At 48.2% G+C, this 17,077-nt stretch overlaps 1 protein-coding gene across 14 annotated transcripts in view; it reads right to left on the bottom strand.

Annotated features, from left to right (window-relative positions):
* Nucleotides 1-17,077, bottom strand: part of MTCL1 (microtubule crosslinking factor 1) — a 125,928-nt gene that overhangs the window by 32,863 nt on the left and 75,988 nt on the right. For 8 of the 14 annotated variants that reach the window (XM_016933321.4, XM_016933325.4, XM_016933319.4 and 5 more), the window contains 5 exons: nucleotides 15,066-16,379; nucleotides 13,812-13,967; nucleotides 6,787-6,909; nucleotides 3,448-3,678; nucleotides 1,619-1,813 (listed from right to left, as the gene is read on the bottom strand). In XM_016933321.4, coding sequence (XP_016788810.3) covers nucleotides 1,619-1,813; nucleotides 3,448-3,678; nucleotides 6,787-6,909; nucleotides 13,812-13,967; nucleotides 15,066-16,379 — 2,019 coding nt within the window. The remainder of the gene's footprint in view (nucleotides 1-1,618; nucleotides 1,814-3,447; nucleotides 3,679-6,786; nucleotides 6,910-13,811; nucleotides 13,968-15,065; nucleotides 16,380-17,077) is intronic. The other 6 variants (XM_016933327.4, XM_016933322.4, XM_054672047.2 and 3 more) reach the window with 3 other exon arrangements.

A 17,077-nucleotide genomic window follows, 5' to 3' on the forward strand; every position in this document is an offset into this window, starting at 1 on the left:
AGTGTTGGAAGAAGCAGGAGGCAAAGGGAAATGACAATAAAATATGCTGAATGTAAGGTTCCAGCTGAGTGACTTCACATTATTTTCCACCCTGACAGTAACATTTTCCATGACTGTTTTTCAGAAAACCAGATGTGCGAGGTTTTCTCCTTGTCCAGAGCATCTGCGTGAATGCGTGGGAAACACGTTTTCTTAGACGCAGCAGGTTTGTGGCGAGGTGGGAACAGTGGCCATCAGTGGCAATATTATGGGAGGTAAGCACAGATGCTTTATGGGATTGAATGACAACATTTCTTTTCAAAAAGTAAAATTAGTAGATTGTAAAGCATTATTTGCAAAGTAGCATTTTCATTTCTAACTAGATTATTGCTGGAAAACTCATTCCATGACCTAAATTCTCCCCACGGACACTGGCATAATGGCATACTTTCTGATGGCTGTGAATAAAAGTTCCTTTGAAAGTATCATCTCCTCCTTGAGTCATGTTATTCAGGGAGAATGAAGTGGGGACAGGTGTACATAGGAAACAGCTGTTTAGGTGTGAAAATCTGATTGTACAGAGAGGGAGCAGGGGGAACCCAAATTCCCCTCAGCCTGCACTCAGAAGGTTGCCGCCTGTCCTCATCTGGATCTGAGCCAGGGCTCTGGCGACAGCGTGCTCCCATTAGAGCTCCCAGAGGCTCTGGGCTTCGGGAGCCTGGGCCAGGGAGGAGCAGCAGTTGTGGCGTCCAGTGCAGAGGGAGTGCCCCAGAGTGTCTATGGCTGAGAGGCTAGAGCCGCGCCCATATGACTGCCGCACCCCGTGGCCACCTGGCCCTGCGCCCTCAGCCCAGAACGCAGGCCTCCTAGGGCAGGGGCATCCAGCTGCACTCCAGGAGCCTCCTGAGCAGCTTTATTATTATTAATACATAATAAAGTTGGGTTAGAGGGGACTCAGAAGCCTGAGAGCGAGACAGCGTTAACACAGGGTCCTGCTCTGGAGCTCCTTACTCCAAATCCTCCGTCACTGCCATTTTGGTATAAAAATGCAAGCAGTTTGGATGTTATCAGTAGTATCTTTTGCTTTATTAGGTAGAGTCTATTTCTGTGGTCTCTGGCAACAATAACAGCTACTTAATAACACTGAAGTCTCACCTCTTTTATACATTAATTTTTTTCAAAGTGTCATCAAATACTTTTATTTGGGAGCATTATGTTTCAAGTGGGCCAAAGAGAACTTGAAATATTTTGTCCATGTTGGGGGATTTTTTTTTTAAAAACTTGTCCTTTGCTCCTTGTATGTTATGCTGCCAAACGAATGATGTTGCCAATGGCAGACCTTCTGAGGTCAATTCACTGGCCCCAGCAGGGACACGCAGCATTGATCTGCCCTTACTACAGTCCTTATTTATATGGCAACTCAAATGAAAGAGTGGGCTGACATTAAGATGGAAAAGGTTTGATGAGGTGATTTCTAGGAAAAACCCAGCATCACAAATGACAACAGGTGACCGCAGTCAGGCGGTGGAATTTTCTGCTACCTGAATGCCAACATTGGAAACAAAATGACCCAAATGCAGCTTAGGAGCCTCCTCTCCCTGGTGTGGGCAGGGCGACAGGCTCGGGTCGAGGTACCCACCTGTTTGTGGGGCTGTCCCCTGTCCGCGGTCTGCAGCCGCAAGCTGTGATCTCCAATCTGCACCCGGGAGTGTGGGGAGTGCTCCCCCACTGGAAAGCCACAGCCTCGGTCACTGTCGTGGTCTGGGCCATCCGCCTGGTGACCCCCCTGGACTCCAAGCTCCCCGAGCCTGGACAGGGTCTCTGGATGTTCACCCTGAAACAGGCAGGAGGTGACAATCACAGCTTCAGCCAAATTCTTTTGCTGTACAGCCTGATTTTCACTGTTTGAGGATAACCATCTACTTTATGGATTATCAACGCCTATACTTCTCAGTCCTTACCCCTAAAATGCTCATTTTGGCCATTTCACTCATTGGCACTTGCTGCATTTAAAGAGCACAGGGTGGATGCTCAGCTTATTAGAAGACATTAGCGAGAAATTTTAATTCGACTGCTTTTAAATTAGTATTGCTAATAGCTATGGTTTTATAAGTTAAAGGAGGGGGAACTCCAGAGTACTGATCAACAGGAAACTTTAAAACAATTTCTAGGCTTTGCTTAATAATGGTTATCTATGTCATGGGTAGTTGGAAGCTGGCGGAATTAGTTTTTCAAGACTTTCTTCACTCTGAGGAAAGAGAATCACTGTATTTTCCCATTCCTAGGATGAGAACTTAAAATTACATACACTGTTCCCTAGAGTGAAAGCCAGACAAAAGGTCTTTGGGAGCTAAAAAGAAACCAACTATTCACAATGCCTCGAAGCAGCTGGCCAAGAAGCCAGGGTCGGGGATGTACAGAATACACAGAACACCAGTGGCTCCAGCCCCGGGTGTGCCAGGAAGCAAGGCCAGGAAGGAGCCTGCAGTGCAAACGGTCACTCTGACTTAATCAATACAAAAGCAAACAGAAGGCAAAGATCTCTCTTCTGTTTCTATTATAAACCTGGGAATTGAGGCATAACAGGAAGAACATATACAAATTCCAGAGGTGGCAAAGTGACTCATCTGAAGCTTAGAAAAGATCCTTTTAAAACTGTGTGGGCAGGACAGGCTTCCACATCTAGGAACAAAGCTCAAATAGAAAGAAGAGCAAAAGTTTTAGAAACCAGCTTTTACAAACCAGCAAGGTTGAATGAGATGGTGCAGGACCTCAGGGTGACAACGTCAATGAATTTTATAAATGAGCAGCAAAGGAGATGGGAGCGGAACTTTGCTACAGCATGGAGTTATGGACCAGGGCACTCTTAACACTAGGTCAGAGCATAGCACAGAATTCTTGGTTTCATATATAACTGGACAAGCTGCTGCATTTCCATTTCTTGGACCAAAATTGATGAAATAATTTAAAATAATAATGACTTCACCACAATGCAAAATATCCATGTGGAAAACTGCAATTGTATCCCATGAATATGTACAAATAAAAAAAGAAAGAGTAGACATTGAGTAGGCAACCAACAGCACCTGCCTCTGCCAGTCCCTCACTCATGAACATCATGCAGGTTTCACAGGGAAGTCTGTAGTTTTCTTCATGTCATTCCTGCACTATTCTCAGTAAGTTTATGCCTAGCACTGCATACCTGCTCTTGCTACTGTAACGTTACTTCTGTTATATTTGCTTGTGTATAGGAAAATGATTGATGTTTCAGTCACCTGTGTTCAATTTGCTCTTATCTAAGTGTCTGTATGAATTGCTCTACATCTTTTTTGCAATATTAGATGTTAACCAAATATTGAGAAATAAAATAATAGAACATGACTGTGTGTAGGGTGGGTGAGGAGAAAGCAGTGTCTGGGGTCAAGAACAAAACAGATGCAAATAAAAGGAATTCGACAGTGGAGTTACCTCAGTGAACTCCTCTCCTTCCTCCTCCATCTGCTTCCCTTGCCGCCAGTGTTTCAGCAGCCACCTGAGTTTGACGTAGAAGAGGAAAATGTTCTGCTTCAAGGACCGGAGCTCCTGCTGCATCAGATTCTTCTCATCACTCCAGGTTCGCTCATGGAGGGTGTTTTGCAAAGCCAGGCTGTGCATTTCCAGTTCTTTCCACCTCAAGGCATAGAGGTGCTCCTCCTCCATCTTGAATGGAATAAGAGAGACAGTGTGACAAGCAGCTAATCCAATCCGCCACCCAAACCAAACCAAGAGTCCCTGCAAACTGCCACTCAGTCTCTGTCATGCTGCATATGAGACGTGAAACACAGGAGCCCCCAGAAGTTTAGTTTGATAAAGGGCTTCAGTTTCCTGTTTACAAAACCCCATGAGTATTGCGATTCAGAATCAAGTGCTATTTCAAAATAAGGTATTATGATCATTTTTCATTGCCAAGTCTCTCATGGTGTTTTTAGATGTCTCTAAACTCCTTCAGGAAAACCGTGTCTTGGAAGTGTGGCTTACCACTGACTCGAATCCGGTGTAAGCAGATTCCACTTCCCCTCTGTACATGAGCTGGGCACTCAAATGCACATTACAGTTGTAAAGGAGAAAACAAGTGGAAATCCTTCCCCTCTACTTCCTGAGCCCCCTGACTCCCCACAGCCCCGACAGAAGAGAACCGCGGCTGGTGGAGAGCACAGCAGGCTGGGTGGAAGGAATTCTTCCGAATATGCAGGCCTCAACTGCATACAACAGCCAGGAAACAGAAAAGTGAGTCTGATAGCCTATTTCCATGCTGAAAGACTTGACATTCCTATTAGATGTGCGTATCTCTTAGGAAAAGAAAAGTGTCACTGAAAAAGAAATATCTGGCATCTCCACATTAAATTCCTGTTTTTTAAACACCCCCGGTATAGACACTTTTTCAAGCAACAATTATTGTGTATCAATACTAAAAAGTAAGAGTGAATAAAATATCACTTTGCACATAAGGCACAAGAATAACATCTATAAAAATTTATAGTAGCTAAAGTGATACTATGGGATCAAAGCTTTGTGTTCCATAGGCCAATAAAAGGTTCGAATGCCAGCCTTAAGGTTATCAGCTGTCCTCTCTTAACACTCTCTCTTATGCCAAAAACCAAGTAAGGGATTTGTTTTTCTCCTTAAAGTACTAGATTAATTCTCAGAGGCCATGGGAATAGAACCACAGCTGCCCGAGGCCAATGTGCTAAAGGCCAGTGAAGAGTCAGAGGCAGCTCTGGAAAGGTCCATAGGTCTAGACGACGACTTGCGTGGCCGCTCACCTAATACCTGACCTTTACTGTAGTTTTGGCTGAAATAACAGAAAACAGGTGATTTTATTCATCATCTCAGCAGCCCTCAGCATTCCACCGATTCTCCCCTGTGGACACAAGGGCAGCCTAGCGTACCAGACACCCAGCATCTGCAATTTCCTATTGATAAAGCAATGTGGTCTTTTTTTGGGTGGGGGAAGTGTATTTAACATTTCACACTGAAGATGTAACGGTCATGGGATCTTTTGCACCATCTGGTTTGAGTTAGGTACATGACAATAAAAGAGGCAGTTAATCTATAACAAAGATCAGTAATTAAAAAGAAGGGAGGTCTGGTCTCTGGTCTCTTAGTCATTTACAGAACAAGAACAATGAGGAACAGAGTTCATCTATAATCTAAGAAACAAAACTGCAAACATGTTCATGACTCAGTCTCCAGGACTTAACTTTGCCCTTGACATAATCAATTTAGAGAGTCCTGTAGTTTTATTTTCTTTTACATGTCTTAGCCAACTGACTCATGCTGGGCAAGCTTCACTGGCCTCAGGGGCAATGTGAAGATAACGTGAGACCCTTCCCCGCCTGGCTGTGGAGAGGCGTGGAGACACCTGGACCCGCACCACGGGAGGCAGCATCAGCAGCACCGCGCCTAGGCCCTCCTGGAGAGCCTTCTTTTCTCTCCCTCACATCTCCACTGCCCTTTCCAGTTCCTTCTGTTCCATGGCTCCATGAACTTCCTAATTCTCAGAGCTCAGTCTTCTGCCCCCTGGGTACCTTGGGGGACACTTTCCCTTCCCTTCTGAACAAGCCTGGAGGACATCTCCTACCATCCGAAGCCTCTTCGGCAATACTCCTTCATCATTAACCCACATACTAGAAACACGTGGGCCATGGACACTGTGCTAGCAGCATCTTCAGTGATAAACTCACTTTTCAAACAATTTTTGGTGCCATGCAAACATTTTTTTAATTACTTAGGAATCTATCTTTCAAGTAATATGGAATTATTTTCCTCTGATAAGATGTGCAACTTGTCCCCTAAATGAAACACTTAAAAAGAGACATACATGTAGTGGTAGAAGTTGGCAGAAAGTATTTAGATCTTGGCATTCGGCCCTGCCTTCCCTAAGCTGCAAGGTGCAGAGAAGGAGCTCACTCCCTTAATCAGTTTGTGACCCATTTAAATCACATGGCCTCAGTCAACATGGGGGCTTATGTGTAGCACACATTCCTTGCCAAAATAAGTTCTTAGATATACCGGGACCTTATTTGGATAGGATATGCATTTTAAAACACCAACGTGCTCTATTCAAGATCAACTGCTTTGCTTTGTTTCGTTTTAAAGACACAGCTATCTTTCAAGAACAAATACACGGGGGAAGAGCAGCTGCAGCAATTCTGAACCTAGATATCTGTTCACAACTTAATTAGATTTGGGGTGGCCGGGATTGGGCCGTTCTCATGGATGTCCAGGGCGATGAGTGCCCACATCTGCAAATCCCTTCTACTCGGAACTCTGGGGAAGGATTTGCAGATAAAAGATAATTAGCCAGTACCAGGTTATTCGAGAGTAACAGAGGTTAATGAGGCCACAGCTCAAGTTGTGGCAGTTTTCTGAAGGCAATAGTTTAGGGTGAGGTTGCTGATTTTTCTATCAGAAAATTCACCCAACATCAGCAGAGGTGACAGACACACTTTTCTGTCCAGTTGCATTTAGGCCCTTACTTGATGTTAGGCTGGTATTGCTGCAGGCAAGTTTAGATTAGGTATGAGGAAGACCTTGCTGAGACCACAGTGTAGATGCTGAAAAGCATGTGCCAGAGTAGAAAAGCAGAGTTATCTTTAGGGGTGTCTGAGAGGGGACAGCTTGACTGGGTGACCTTTCCATAGGTGCCCGGGAGTCTAGCAGCCTGTACGCAACAGACAGCCTTCTTTGAAAATGCATCGTGGCATTTCTCCTTTGGGGCTGTGCAGTTCACAAAGCGGTTGTGCTGAATCCGTGTTAAATATTTACCTTATGGATCTTGTTTGTAAATGTCTCTGTCTCCTCTTGATGCAGTCTGGCCGCCTGCACGAGCTGACCCTGTAGCTCCTCTATGGATACACTCTGCTCAGGTAAAACGGGGGGGCCCCTGAGCTGATTGGTGGGATAAAGGAAGGGGTTTAGTGGAAATGAGAACTCTGCCTGAGGTGACGACGCAGGACAGACATCTGCACAAGCTGGGGACGCACACGGAGCGACACAGCACGTGTGGGCACTGCAGCAGTGGAGTGACTGTGGCAGCTCCGCTGGGGCCTCCCTCTAGACTCCACAGCTCCCTGCGTTACCTGGGGAGGGACAGGTCCACCTGCCCTGCATCTCTTACCCAGGGGAGGAGTGGGCAGCTTCACCCACCACCATAACCACAAACCAGACTGAGAGAAGGAAGTACACCAGAGGTGTCCTTGCTCCCACAGTGGCTTCTGGACACCGGGATGGTCAGAGCCGACTATGACCGAGGCAAGCATGACCACCTATTACACGTCAGCCTCTTGGATTCCTTCTCTAAGTCATGGGGTCTTTCTGCGTTGCATAATTAATTTTTTCATATGCTTTCTTATTAAGAGTTTTTCCTTCTCAACCAAGGGTGTCTTTATCAAGGTGGTCTGACCCCGATGCTCAGGGCAATACGGTGGGGGTTCATCAATGAGCAGAGATGCACGGCTTCAGGCCTCCGAATGGCACATGTTGTCTAAGGGGAATCGCACAAAGATGTACTTACTACGTTTAAAGACAGGTGGTGGAATCTGTATCATGATTTTTATTGGTAAAGTCTACCTTTTATGTTCTAATGCCATGATAGAGGAGTCAGGCACATGCAACGTGCTTTTTAGAGATGGAAACACTGTTATGCTAAAAATCTCAGGCATCATCGAAATGTAAGCATGACATTTTACCCACTGGATTATGCTACTTGAAGACAGGTGATTTATACAACTGGGAATTAGAGTAGATTGTTGCAATAAAATACGTGCGGTTTCACTGGTTCATTCTGAGTCCCTTTAACTTATCTACTACTTCTCCCTGAGGATACTGTTTGCTCCTCCTAATCGGTACCTGGGTAGTGAAGAGTGAAGATCATACCCCAGAACAGAAAATGCAAAAAATAAAAGAGCAGAGCACTTCCCTTAGCACTGGGGATATGAGAAAGGGGTATTAAGGAAAGAAGAACGGAGACAGAAAATCAGACACTAGGGATTCACCAAGTTCGGCATAAAATTTTGAAAGCTAGAGATTTAACCATCTTATTTTCAAAAAACTCAGTAATTTCTGACAGCATTAAATGCTTCTTCGATTTGCTAGTTTTTTGAGACTATAGTCTCTTATACATATTAAGCATTGTTTGGGGTTCTCTGAAAAGATGCATTTCCCTACATGTTGAATTGACCTCAATGACTAATTTTGCATTTCCAAAAGGTCTATTATTTAGAAAATGTGTGGTCTTTTATGATGGTGACATACTCTTCTCCTGTTTGCTTGCCTTTAATAGCTGTGTAGGCACTTATCTGATAGCGTCCATCTGATAATTCTATTATCTGCAGTCTTAGGGTTGAATCCTGCTATTTGCCGTGTCTGCCAACTTGTGTCCCTGTTGGACGTTACTGGCTTGTGTGACTTCATCTCCCAGGGGCACTTATCTATGGATCTAGTATGGATCTGGGTGGAGGATGTGCCTCCAGATTGGTTTCCTGTTTGGTGGAGCTAGCAACATAACATAAATCCCTTTCTTTGGGGATTCCCGGACCAAACTGGTAACATCAATTCAAAGCCTGACCTCGGGTGAGGCCAGCTTCAGTCCTCCCACTCCTGATCCAGAGGCTCATGCTGGGGAAACAAGTATCAGTGCTGCCTCCCTGCTCCCTGCCCTGGGGCCAGCAGGCAGATGCTTCTCTTGTTCATTCATTTCCTTTCTTTCCCTGCAATGTTGGGCCCAGGCCCCATCTCCTGTTCCCTTGGAGCTGCTGAAACCCAAGGCTCCCAGTTACCAGTTCTGGCAACAATCTCCCTAATCCACCCACCCAAGGGCCACAGAGACCACTCTGGTTCTCAATTCTTTGTTTGCTTGTTTGTTTTTTGAGACAGGGTCTCGCTCTGTCGCCCAGGCTGGAGTGCAGTGGCGTGATGTCGGCTCACTGCAACCTCCACCTCCCAGGTTCAAGCGATTCTCCTGCCTCAGCCTCCCGAGCAGCTGGGATTATAGGTACCCACCTTGACACCCAGCTAATTTTTGTATTTTTAGTAGAGATAGGGTTTCACCATGTTGGTCAGGCTGGTCTCGAACTCCTGATCTCAAGTGATCCGACTGCCTCAGCCTCCCAAAGTGCTGAGATTACAGGCGTGAGCCACCGTGCCTGGCCTTCTGGGTCTCAAATCTAAAATCAATTCCAACTCTTGAAGATTCCCCTAAATTTCCTGGGAATTCAGCGATGTATTTAAGAGGATACTTTGTATTTTATGCAGTGTTTTATTCAATATTTATTGAGCACCTCCAGTGCTAGGCACCATCTAAAGCGTGGGGGATACAGCAGTAAACACAGCGGCCACACCTGCCCTTGGGGCTTCCCTCCTCTCTCAGGTGTTCCGTGCAGGACTGTTTCCAGGTCACCTAGGCTGCTCTCCTGCCAGCTTTACTTTCCAGCTACACATTACTCTATAAACTCAAAATGTAAAAATCCTTCTTATTTAATGCATTAGGTGCTAGCCAAAAGCTTTATTAGGTGTAAAAACAGACATCCTAATCAAGCTTATTGTTTAAGAAAAGCAAAGATCTATTAGTTTAGTTTCTATACATTGCATGAACTATTTAGTTTGGTTTTAATTTTAATAAATAATATATATGTTAAGAAGCCATTTTTATCTGAAACAATATATGAAGCTCATACTTCAGTGTCATTGGATTTAAAACGTGCTCTTCTGTTTGAACCACACCTTTGAAGAGTCACAGAAAGGGAGGTCCTTGAGTCTGTTCACTGGGGAAGTCGGACTCACCTACGATGGCTCCAGTGTTGTCTCTGGAGACTGCTGCCTGCTCAACAGCAGACAGGTTTAGATCCTCCTGATTATTAGAAGTTTCATTTTCCTTTATTGTCCATTTTTGCTAATGCAATATTAAAACTCCCACGGACAACTGCCCCTAGCTGGGATGCCAACGTCACTCCAATGTTACAAAAAACAACGTACAAAACGTGCTATGGCAAAAGGTTCAGCCTAGAATTACTCTACTGCCACACAACTGCATACAACCACATACATTTGGAGAAAAGTTTCACATGACACATAAATGTCTTCTAAAAAAATAAATATTTCCCTTTACCACCCAATCCCCAAAGGTTTGATTCTAAAAAAAACGCTTTTTTTGTTCACTTACCTAGGATTCTGATTATACATCAAATTCATCTTGATCTCCCTATTAAAGCAGCTTATCTAAACCAACACCACCCTCACTTGTTTCCGAGGCTGCTGAGACACTAGTCTTGACAATTGTAACCATTCTCCCCACGTCAGTGTTCTGGAACTCCCGTCCATGTCTTCCCCAATAGAGCTGCATCCCACACTGATTGACAAAGGCTAACTTCCCTACCTCCAGAGAAAGTGGCTTACAAATTACTTCCCACACTTAAGAAGATAACTTCACAATTTCAAACACAAACAGAAAAAGAAGGCTTTTCATGGCCATCACTAGAGTGCCTAGCAATGCTACTCCTCTATTAGGACAATTCCATCACCATGACCATGGCTTCATTTTCTGGAGGGTTCCATTTTGTCCTGGCCAGTTTTGCAACCACTTATTTCAAAAGCAGTACATGAGGCCAACACGAGTGCAAATACTTGGCATAAAACCCCACGTAACTTCCTTGTGGCTGGCATTTCACAGCTGAGGCACGTGGGATTGTGAGTGCTTTGTGTGCTTCCTTGATTGAAGGATAAAAGCAGGCACTGAGGAGAAGAGCTCTTTGAGATTTCTGACCCAGAAACTCAATCCTCTGGGCACAGGCCTGGTCTCCTTTATACCTGAAATCTGACCAGCGTCCGTGCATGGCTACTTCTCATTCAGGACTATTTTTAAGGTGCCTCGCACATTCCAAACCATTCTACACACCACTCTCTCTTAACAAATGCGAATGTCTCACATTTGATGGGAACCCCAGGGAGTGAAGTCAGGGAAGAGTCCAGTGCACAGTGTGAGCATCTCGCTAATATCTCCTGAGAAGAGCAGGCAGCAGAAACACTTGTCCTGAAGCGTGTTTTTTTTTTAGCAGTTCATTTTTGCGTGGTTGCATTGATGTGTCAGTGGGTGTCCGTGGGTTCTGACTTCAGTTTGCTCTGGCTGTGGCTGTTTATAAGAATGCTGGCCTTGGAGAGGCCGCCCCTTTCCCAGGTTTAGTGAATGGTGGCGTCTGAGCAGCAGGGCTCCTCCACTGCCCAGATTTGCAATCTGCTAACATGTGTCATGTGTAAGAATGCACTTCTTTTTCTCCTCTTTATTGTTACAACTGCTGCTGCTGGTACAACAATGAGTAGTAGTCACAGTTTTGGTCGGGCCAAAATGCCTCAATCTTTCAAAATAATCACTTATCTTCTTTCCTCTTTCCCCAAATATAAAAATCCATAAGGCAGAAGACACAGAGGCATTTTGTAAGTGCAGCTTGAGGAACAAATCCTTTTTCTGCTTAAATTTGGAAAAGTTTCTTCTTTGATGTCGCTGATACTAGGTGTGCTATTGGGCCCCCTCCCACACCCCTGAGGAGCTACGGGCAGAGAGCTAAAGGGGATCCACACAGGTAGAGTCGTGGTTGGCCTGAGGGCAAAATCTGTGGTTATTTCAAGGGAAATGTAGAAGGGAGCAAAGAAAGCCGCCGGCAGGACCTCCAGCTCCAGCCCTGCCTCAGTCTGCATGAAGGTGTCCATGTTGTCTTTCCCCCAGTTAGTCCGGCGGGGTCTGTGTGAGTCTCTGGCCGGGCTGCTGGGCTGACTTATGGGAGCTTTGTGTACTGTTTCCATTAGAGCCTCATGGGAAAGCAATTGTTGGCAGCAAATTCAGGGATATTCTCATTAAAAGGCTTTTAAGAGTTCTGCTCCCCAGAATTATCCATTGTACAATTCTTTAACACAATGTCATATTCAAAGACCAAACTAACAAGGCTGTCAGAGTGACATTCACACCAGGGACAGGGCGGCCTCTCCCGACCCAGGCTCTGCGACAGATCCACATCCAGCTTCTCTAATAAAAGGAAACACTGTGGAGATTCAAAGTGGCTCCAGAACATGCCTTATTAAAAAATAAAATAAAATAGGATGTGTTTGTAGCATAATTGAGTTTTCTTTTCTGTGTGAAATGTCTTTGTGAATAAAAAACATCAGAATGAGGGATGTTTGTTTAAAACTCCTGATTCATACTGCTTTCCCTTCTAGGAAATGACGCTCCCTAGACCTGGCCTTTCACTATGGAGATTTTTAGCTCTCTTGTTAAAATATAGAAAATTAAAAGAAACTAGATGGATGTTTTAAAAAGGTGCCATTCCATGGCAAGACAGCGGCTGTACAATTAGTTGTTAGAGTGACTCTTTAGAAACGCACCCAGGGGTCAGTGCAGAGTCCTCCCACTACTACAGATCAGGCCCCTCCGGGGATGTGCTGGGGAGCGGGGGCTGCAGCTGGCTGGAGGCTGTTCTAGACCCTGTTCTGCCACCAACCAGGAGGAGGGTTTACTGGCAAGCCGCTTCACTTCTCGGGCCTCATTTTTCTCATCCGCAGAATGAGAGACTTCATCTGAAGACCTGCTGTTCCCTTCTGAGCTGCATTGTTTGGAGATCCTGTGCTGTCACATGGCACCAGCTCACTCTGCTAATCTACTTCTTGTGAAGCTTTATTGCTCCTCAGTATTTGGTTTGCTTCAACTAAGTATGCTTCTCTCTCCCAAATCACTCCCAGTTTCTGAAGCTATGCGATGCATTCATGATGGTGACAACTTATCACTGCTCCAGGTTACACAATAAGGACCTAGGAAGAATCCAGGAGGAGAGCTCTCTGACACAGGCTCTAACTGCACACAGCTATGTGTGACACACCTTGAAGGACGGAACACTCGGGAAGGGAGACCCAGTTCCTGTAAAACCAGCCATCAAAGGGAAGGGGGCCGCCCTGTGTAGCCGGAGCTGTGGTTCCAGAAACAGCCCATGGCAAAGAAGAAAGAGCTACAGTGGGAAGGGAAAACTGGGCCCCTGACTAGGGGAGCTGCGACACGCTTTCCCCCTTGACAGTCCCCAGTGGCAGGACACTGCATTCTCTATTATTCATACTTTACACTGACACAGCATTTGGACTTTTAAAGGTGCTTCCTCATTCAACAGCTCCTCGGGGATCCCCTTTCTGTCCCAGGTGGGGTGGCCCGCATCTAAGAGCTTTCACTCTTCCAGGCTGCTGACAACACTTCCAACCGTGGTCTCTGTGGTGGCTGAAGCCTTGTGTATACCGGGTTACTGTGGTGACAGACACTGCTAGGGGTGCCCACAGGTCAGGAGCGAGCCTCCCTGATTCTACCAACCTGCCAGCAGTGTCACTCGAGACCGTGGGATGGTCACACGAGACACAGGCAACAAAGAGCTGAAAAGGGGAACTCTAAGGAGAGTTTCCTCCAGAGCAGGGAAGCCCGTGCTGGGTTTTCATCCCTTCTTTCTCTGCGACTGGACAAGAAGCCACTGCGCACTCACCAATCAGCCTACTTCCAGGTGCTCCCGGTCTGCGGAAACAGGAGGTGGACAGTGCCTACAGTGAGCTGTCCCTCTGTCTGACAAGCACAGCAGTTCACCGCAGGCACCTGCGCACACCTGCCTGTCCCAGTGCCACAAAATGGGTTTGCTGCCAAGTGAGTTCCACCTAGTTCCACCTCCTCCTGCCATGTTCCCTCAGGGCCTCGTCCGGGACAGAAAACGTCACACAGCCAGCCACACAGAAAAAGGAGGGGGAGGGCGGGGGGGGGATTGCTTGCCCACGCTGACCTCCAGGCTGAAGCAGGTCTGGCCTCCCAGCCCGTGGCTCCCAGCGTCCCCGTCTGCGCGGCGGTGCAGCTCCCGCGCGGCTCGGAGGCGCAGGCTCTCCCGCTCGTCCCCTCGGGCCGGCCCGAGCTGCCACTCCAGCTGCTCTTTCAGTCTGGACTGTTAGGTGCACGGGAGGAATTTGTTGTTGTTGGTTTTTAAAATTTTAAACAAAAAAACAAACAAACAAAGGACAAGGGTGGAGGCAGGGAGGGGGGATAAAGAAAACAAAAATGGACAAGGGAGACGACTGAGAAAACGACCAGACAAAGAACAGCACGAACAGAAACACAGGCTTAAAGACAGTGGTGTAAGAAAGTGAAGAAAACAGACCCAAGATGAGAATGAGCAAAGGGGCGGGTGGACACATCTGAAAAGCAAAAAGAGAAAGTGGGGGTGCAAAACACTGGTTACGGGGCACATGCGATGGCGATGCGTGAATCCAGAACTCAACTGCAAGCACGCTACCCATGAAGGAAACGGAAAACGAGGCTCTTCCTTCCTTACTTGTGGGTCGAGCAGCCAAAGCCACAGTCCAGGGCGGCAGCTGGGCCATGCACCCAGGCGAGGCTAGGACAGCAGTCCTCGGAGGCCCTCCGCGCCCTCCCCAGCGGCGGCAGGGCGGCAGGAGCCAGCAGAGCTTTTCCACCAAAACCATCCTTCTCAGCACCGTGCTCCTCGCCCGCTTTGGCTGATCCTCCAGTGGGAGTGGGGGCCTGGGCTGCCTAGGGCCTTGGACTGCACTGTGTCCCTTGAAACACACCCAGGAAGGGACGTGCTCGTTAGCGAGTCTGCTAATTATCCTGACTGTGACATGCGTTTGTCTTAGCCTCCTCACGGCTTCTTCAGCGGGTGGCTGGTTGGTTGACATACCAAGAGAGGAGCAAGGCCGGCATGCGTCGAGCCCTATCGCTTCCACTGGGCTTAGCCTCGTGTCTGGGAGGGCCTCTAAACCGTGAGCCGCGGCGCAGTTAAAAATAAGACAGGAAAAAGGAAAAAGAAACAAGGCAATACAAGAGAACTTAAAAACAAAAACAAAAACAAAAAAACGGAGCCCAACCGAGAGAGAGGATCCGGTTGCCCCGGAGGCTTTAGTACAATGCAGGTTTGAAATCATAACCAAGCAGCCGTGAGCAGCGTGAGCCCGAGTGCAGCAATGCCAGCGAGAAGGAGGAAGAGCAAGGCGGAGCAGGGAGGCGAAGCCACGAGCCCCCTTACCTGCAAGTCTGGGCCCAGCTCCTTCCCCAGGTTCCCGATGGGGGAGTCCCGGGACACGGAAGTCACAGTGGAGAGGAAGCTAGAGGACTCTGTGAGGTGGGGCAAGGGGGATAGGCCATCCCCAATGCGGTTCACCTGCTCCAGGAAGGCCTGCAGCTCTTTCTTGAAAGCCTTCATCTTGGCGTTGATGGTCCCCAGCAGGTGGGGCTCCTGCTGGTCCCCCTCACCCTGCTCCTCTTCGCCCTGGAGGCCAGGCCCCGGTAAGAGCGCACCACCCCGCAGCCCCGCATCATGGAGGAAGCTGTCGGTGTCCGTGATGAGGCGCTCCACCGTCCGCTCTAGCCGCTGGGCCTCGTGTTTTAGGGTCATTAGGTACTCAGAGTCCTCCCGGGCCTTCAGGAGCTCTGTGGGGCATGGCTCGCTGGCCTCCGATGGCTTCCCGCTCCCGAAGCCCGACGTCTTCTCAAACATCTCCTCCGAGTCACTCTCCCCGCCAACAGGCCCTTCCCGCTTGGGCTGGGGCAGGCGGCTCTCCTCCCCATCACTCTCCTTCTTGCCCGCATCACTCTCGGCATCGCTGTCCCGGGGACTGGGGGCACGCAGCCCCAGGTGGGCTGCCAGGTCGCAGCGCTGGATGTTGGACAGCAGCGCGTGGTTCTCGTGCTGCAGTTTGAGCACCTTGCCGCTAAGCTCGCTGATCTGCAGCCTGGCTGACTTCAGCTCCTCCTGCAGGGGGGCCCCACCCCCGGCACCAGGACTTGCACCCTCCCCTAGCCAGCCCGGCTCCCGGGGAGGCTCAAACTTAAACTTGCTGAGCTCGTGGGTCAGTTGCCGGTTGTGGTCTTCGATCTCGGAGATGGACCTCCGGAGCAACTCCGCTTCCTCTTCTACAAACTGCAGGTGGCGGCGGAGCTCAGTGGAGGACTCCAGGGAGTCACCGAAGGGTGAGGTAGGAATGCTGGGTGCGTGGTCCCGACCCGGGCCCTCCCGCTCCTGCTGGCCCCGCATGTCCTCCATCTCTGCCTTGAGGCCACGGTTCTCCACCTCCAGCTCCACGATCTTCCGGCCCAAGATGTTGGCTTCCTCCTCCACCAGCTTTAGCCGCAGCTTCAGCTCGGCCTCCCGGGTGCTGGGGGGCCCGCCTGCTTCCCCCGTGGGCAGGGGACTGTCCACATCCCCATAGAGGGACTTGTACTTCTGGAGCTCCTGCTCCAGCTCGTCCTTCTCCCTTCCTAGCTTGGCCATCTTTTTGCGCATCAGGAAGGCTTCCTCTTTGGCAAACTGGAGCTGGCACCTCAAATCGGCACTGTCATCCTGCCAGGAGAGAACAGCCCGGGAGAAGGGTTATTTGAAAATACCAAATGTTCGTGTTTTTCATGATTCCCCTCACACCTCGCCCCCAATGCACACAAACATCAAACACCGATCTTCCCATCGGTGCCGCTGAGTTACATAGAGAAACAGCCAAGACAAAGCAGAGGTGGGCCCAGGGGCTTTGTGGAGGGGGTCTGTGAAAGGCCTACAGTTTGTTGCTTTGCCACAGAAGCAAAAGAAACAAAAAAAAATTAGTTTGGAAAAAAAAAAGTGCACGTGGAAACCATCATACAAGTTATGGGCAAAGAAGGGAAAACGAAATGCGGCCCAAAACCCAGCAGGAATGCGCAACCCCTCCTTGCTCTCTGGATCCCACCTGGTTACTCACCAGCACCAGTGAGAGACAGCAGGACCCCTCACCAAGGCCTGGTGCAGGCAGACAGGGTTCCACCCTGCTGCACTCACCACCTCCAATGTGCAGACCTCCCTCTTTCAAAGTGGCCCACAATCCACGAGGTCTGACCAGGATGGGGAAGTCAGGCCACCCCAAATAAGAGCTCAGCTTTCCCCTGGTTTCCTAAGGTACCTGAGACAGGGCAATTCGCTTCTCCCCATCCCGGTCTCCCCAGCCCTAATGTCCCACAAGAATGACATGACAAAAACATGAGGTATGAGCATGAAGGTGTTTGGAAGTCCAG

This window comes from Pan troglodytes, chromosome 17, assembly GCF_028858775.2.
Source record: "Pan troglodytes isolate AG18354 chromosome 17, NHGRI_mPanTro3-v2.0_pri, whole genome shotgun sequence".
Classification (NCBI taxonomy): domain Eukaryota; kingdom Metazoa; phylum Chordata; class Mammalia; order Primates; family Hominidae; genus Pan; species Pan troglodytes.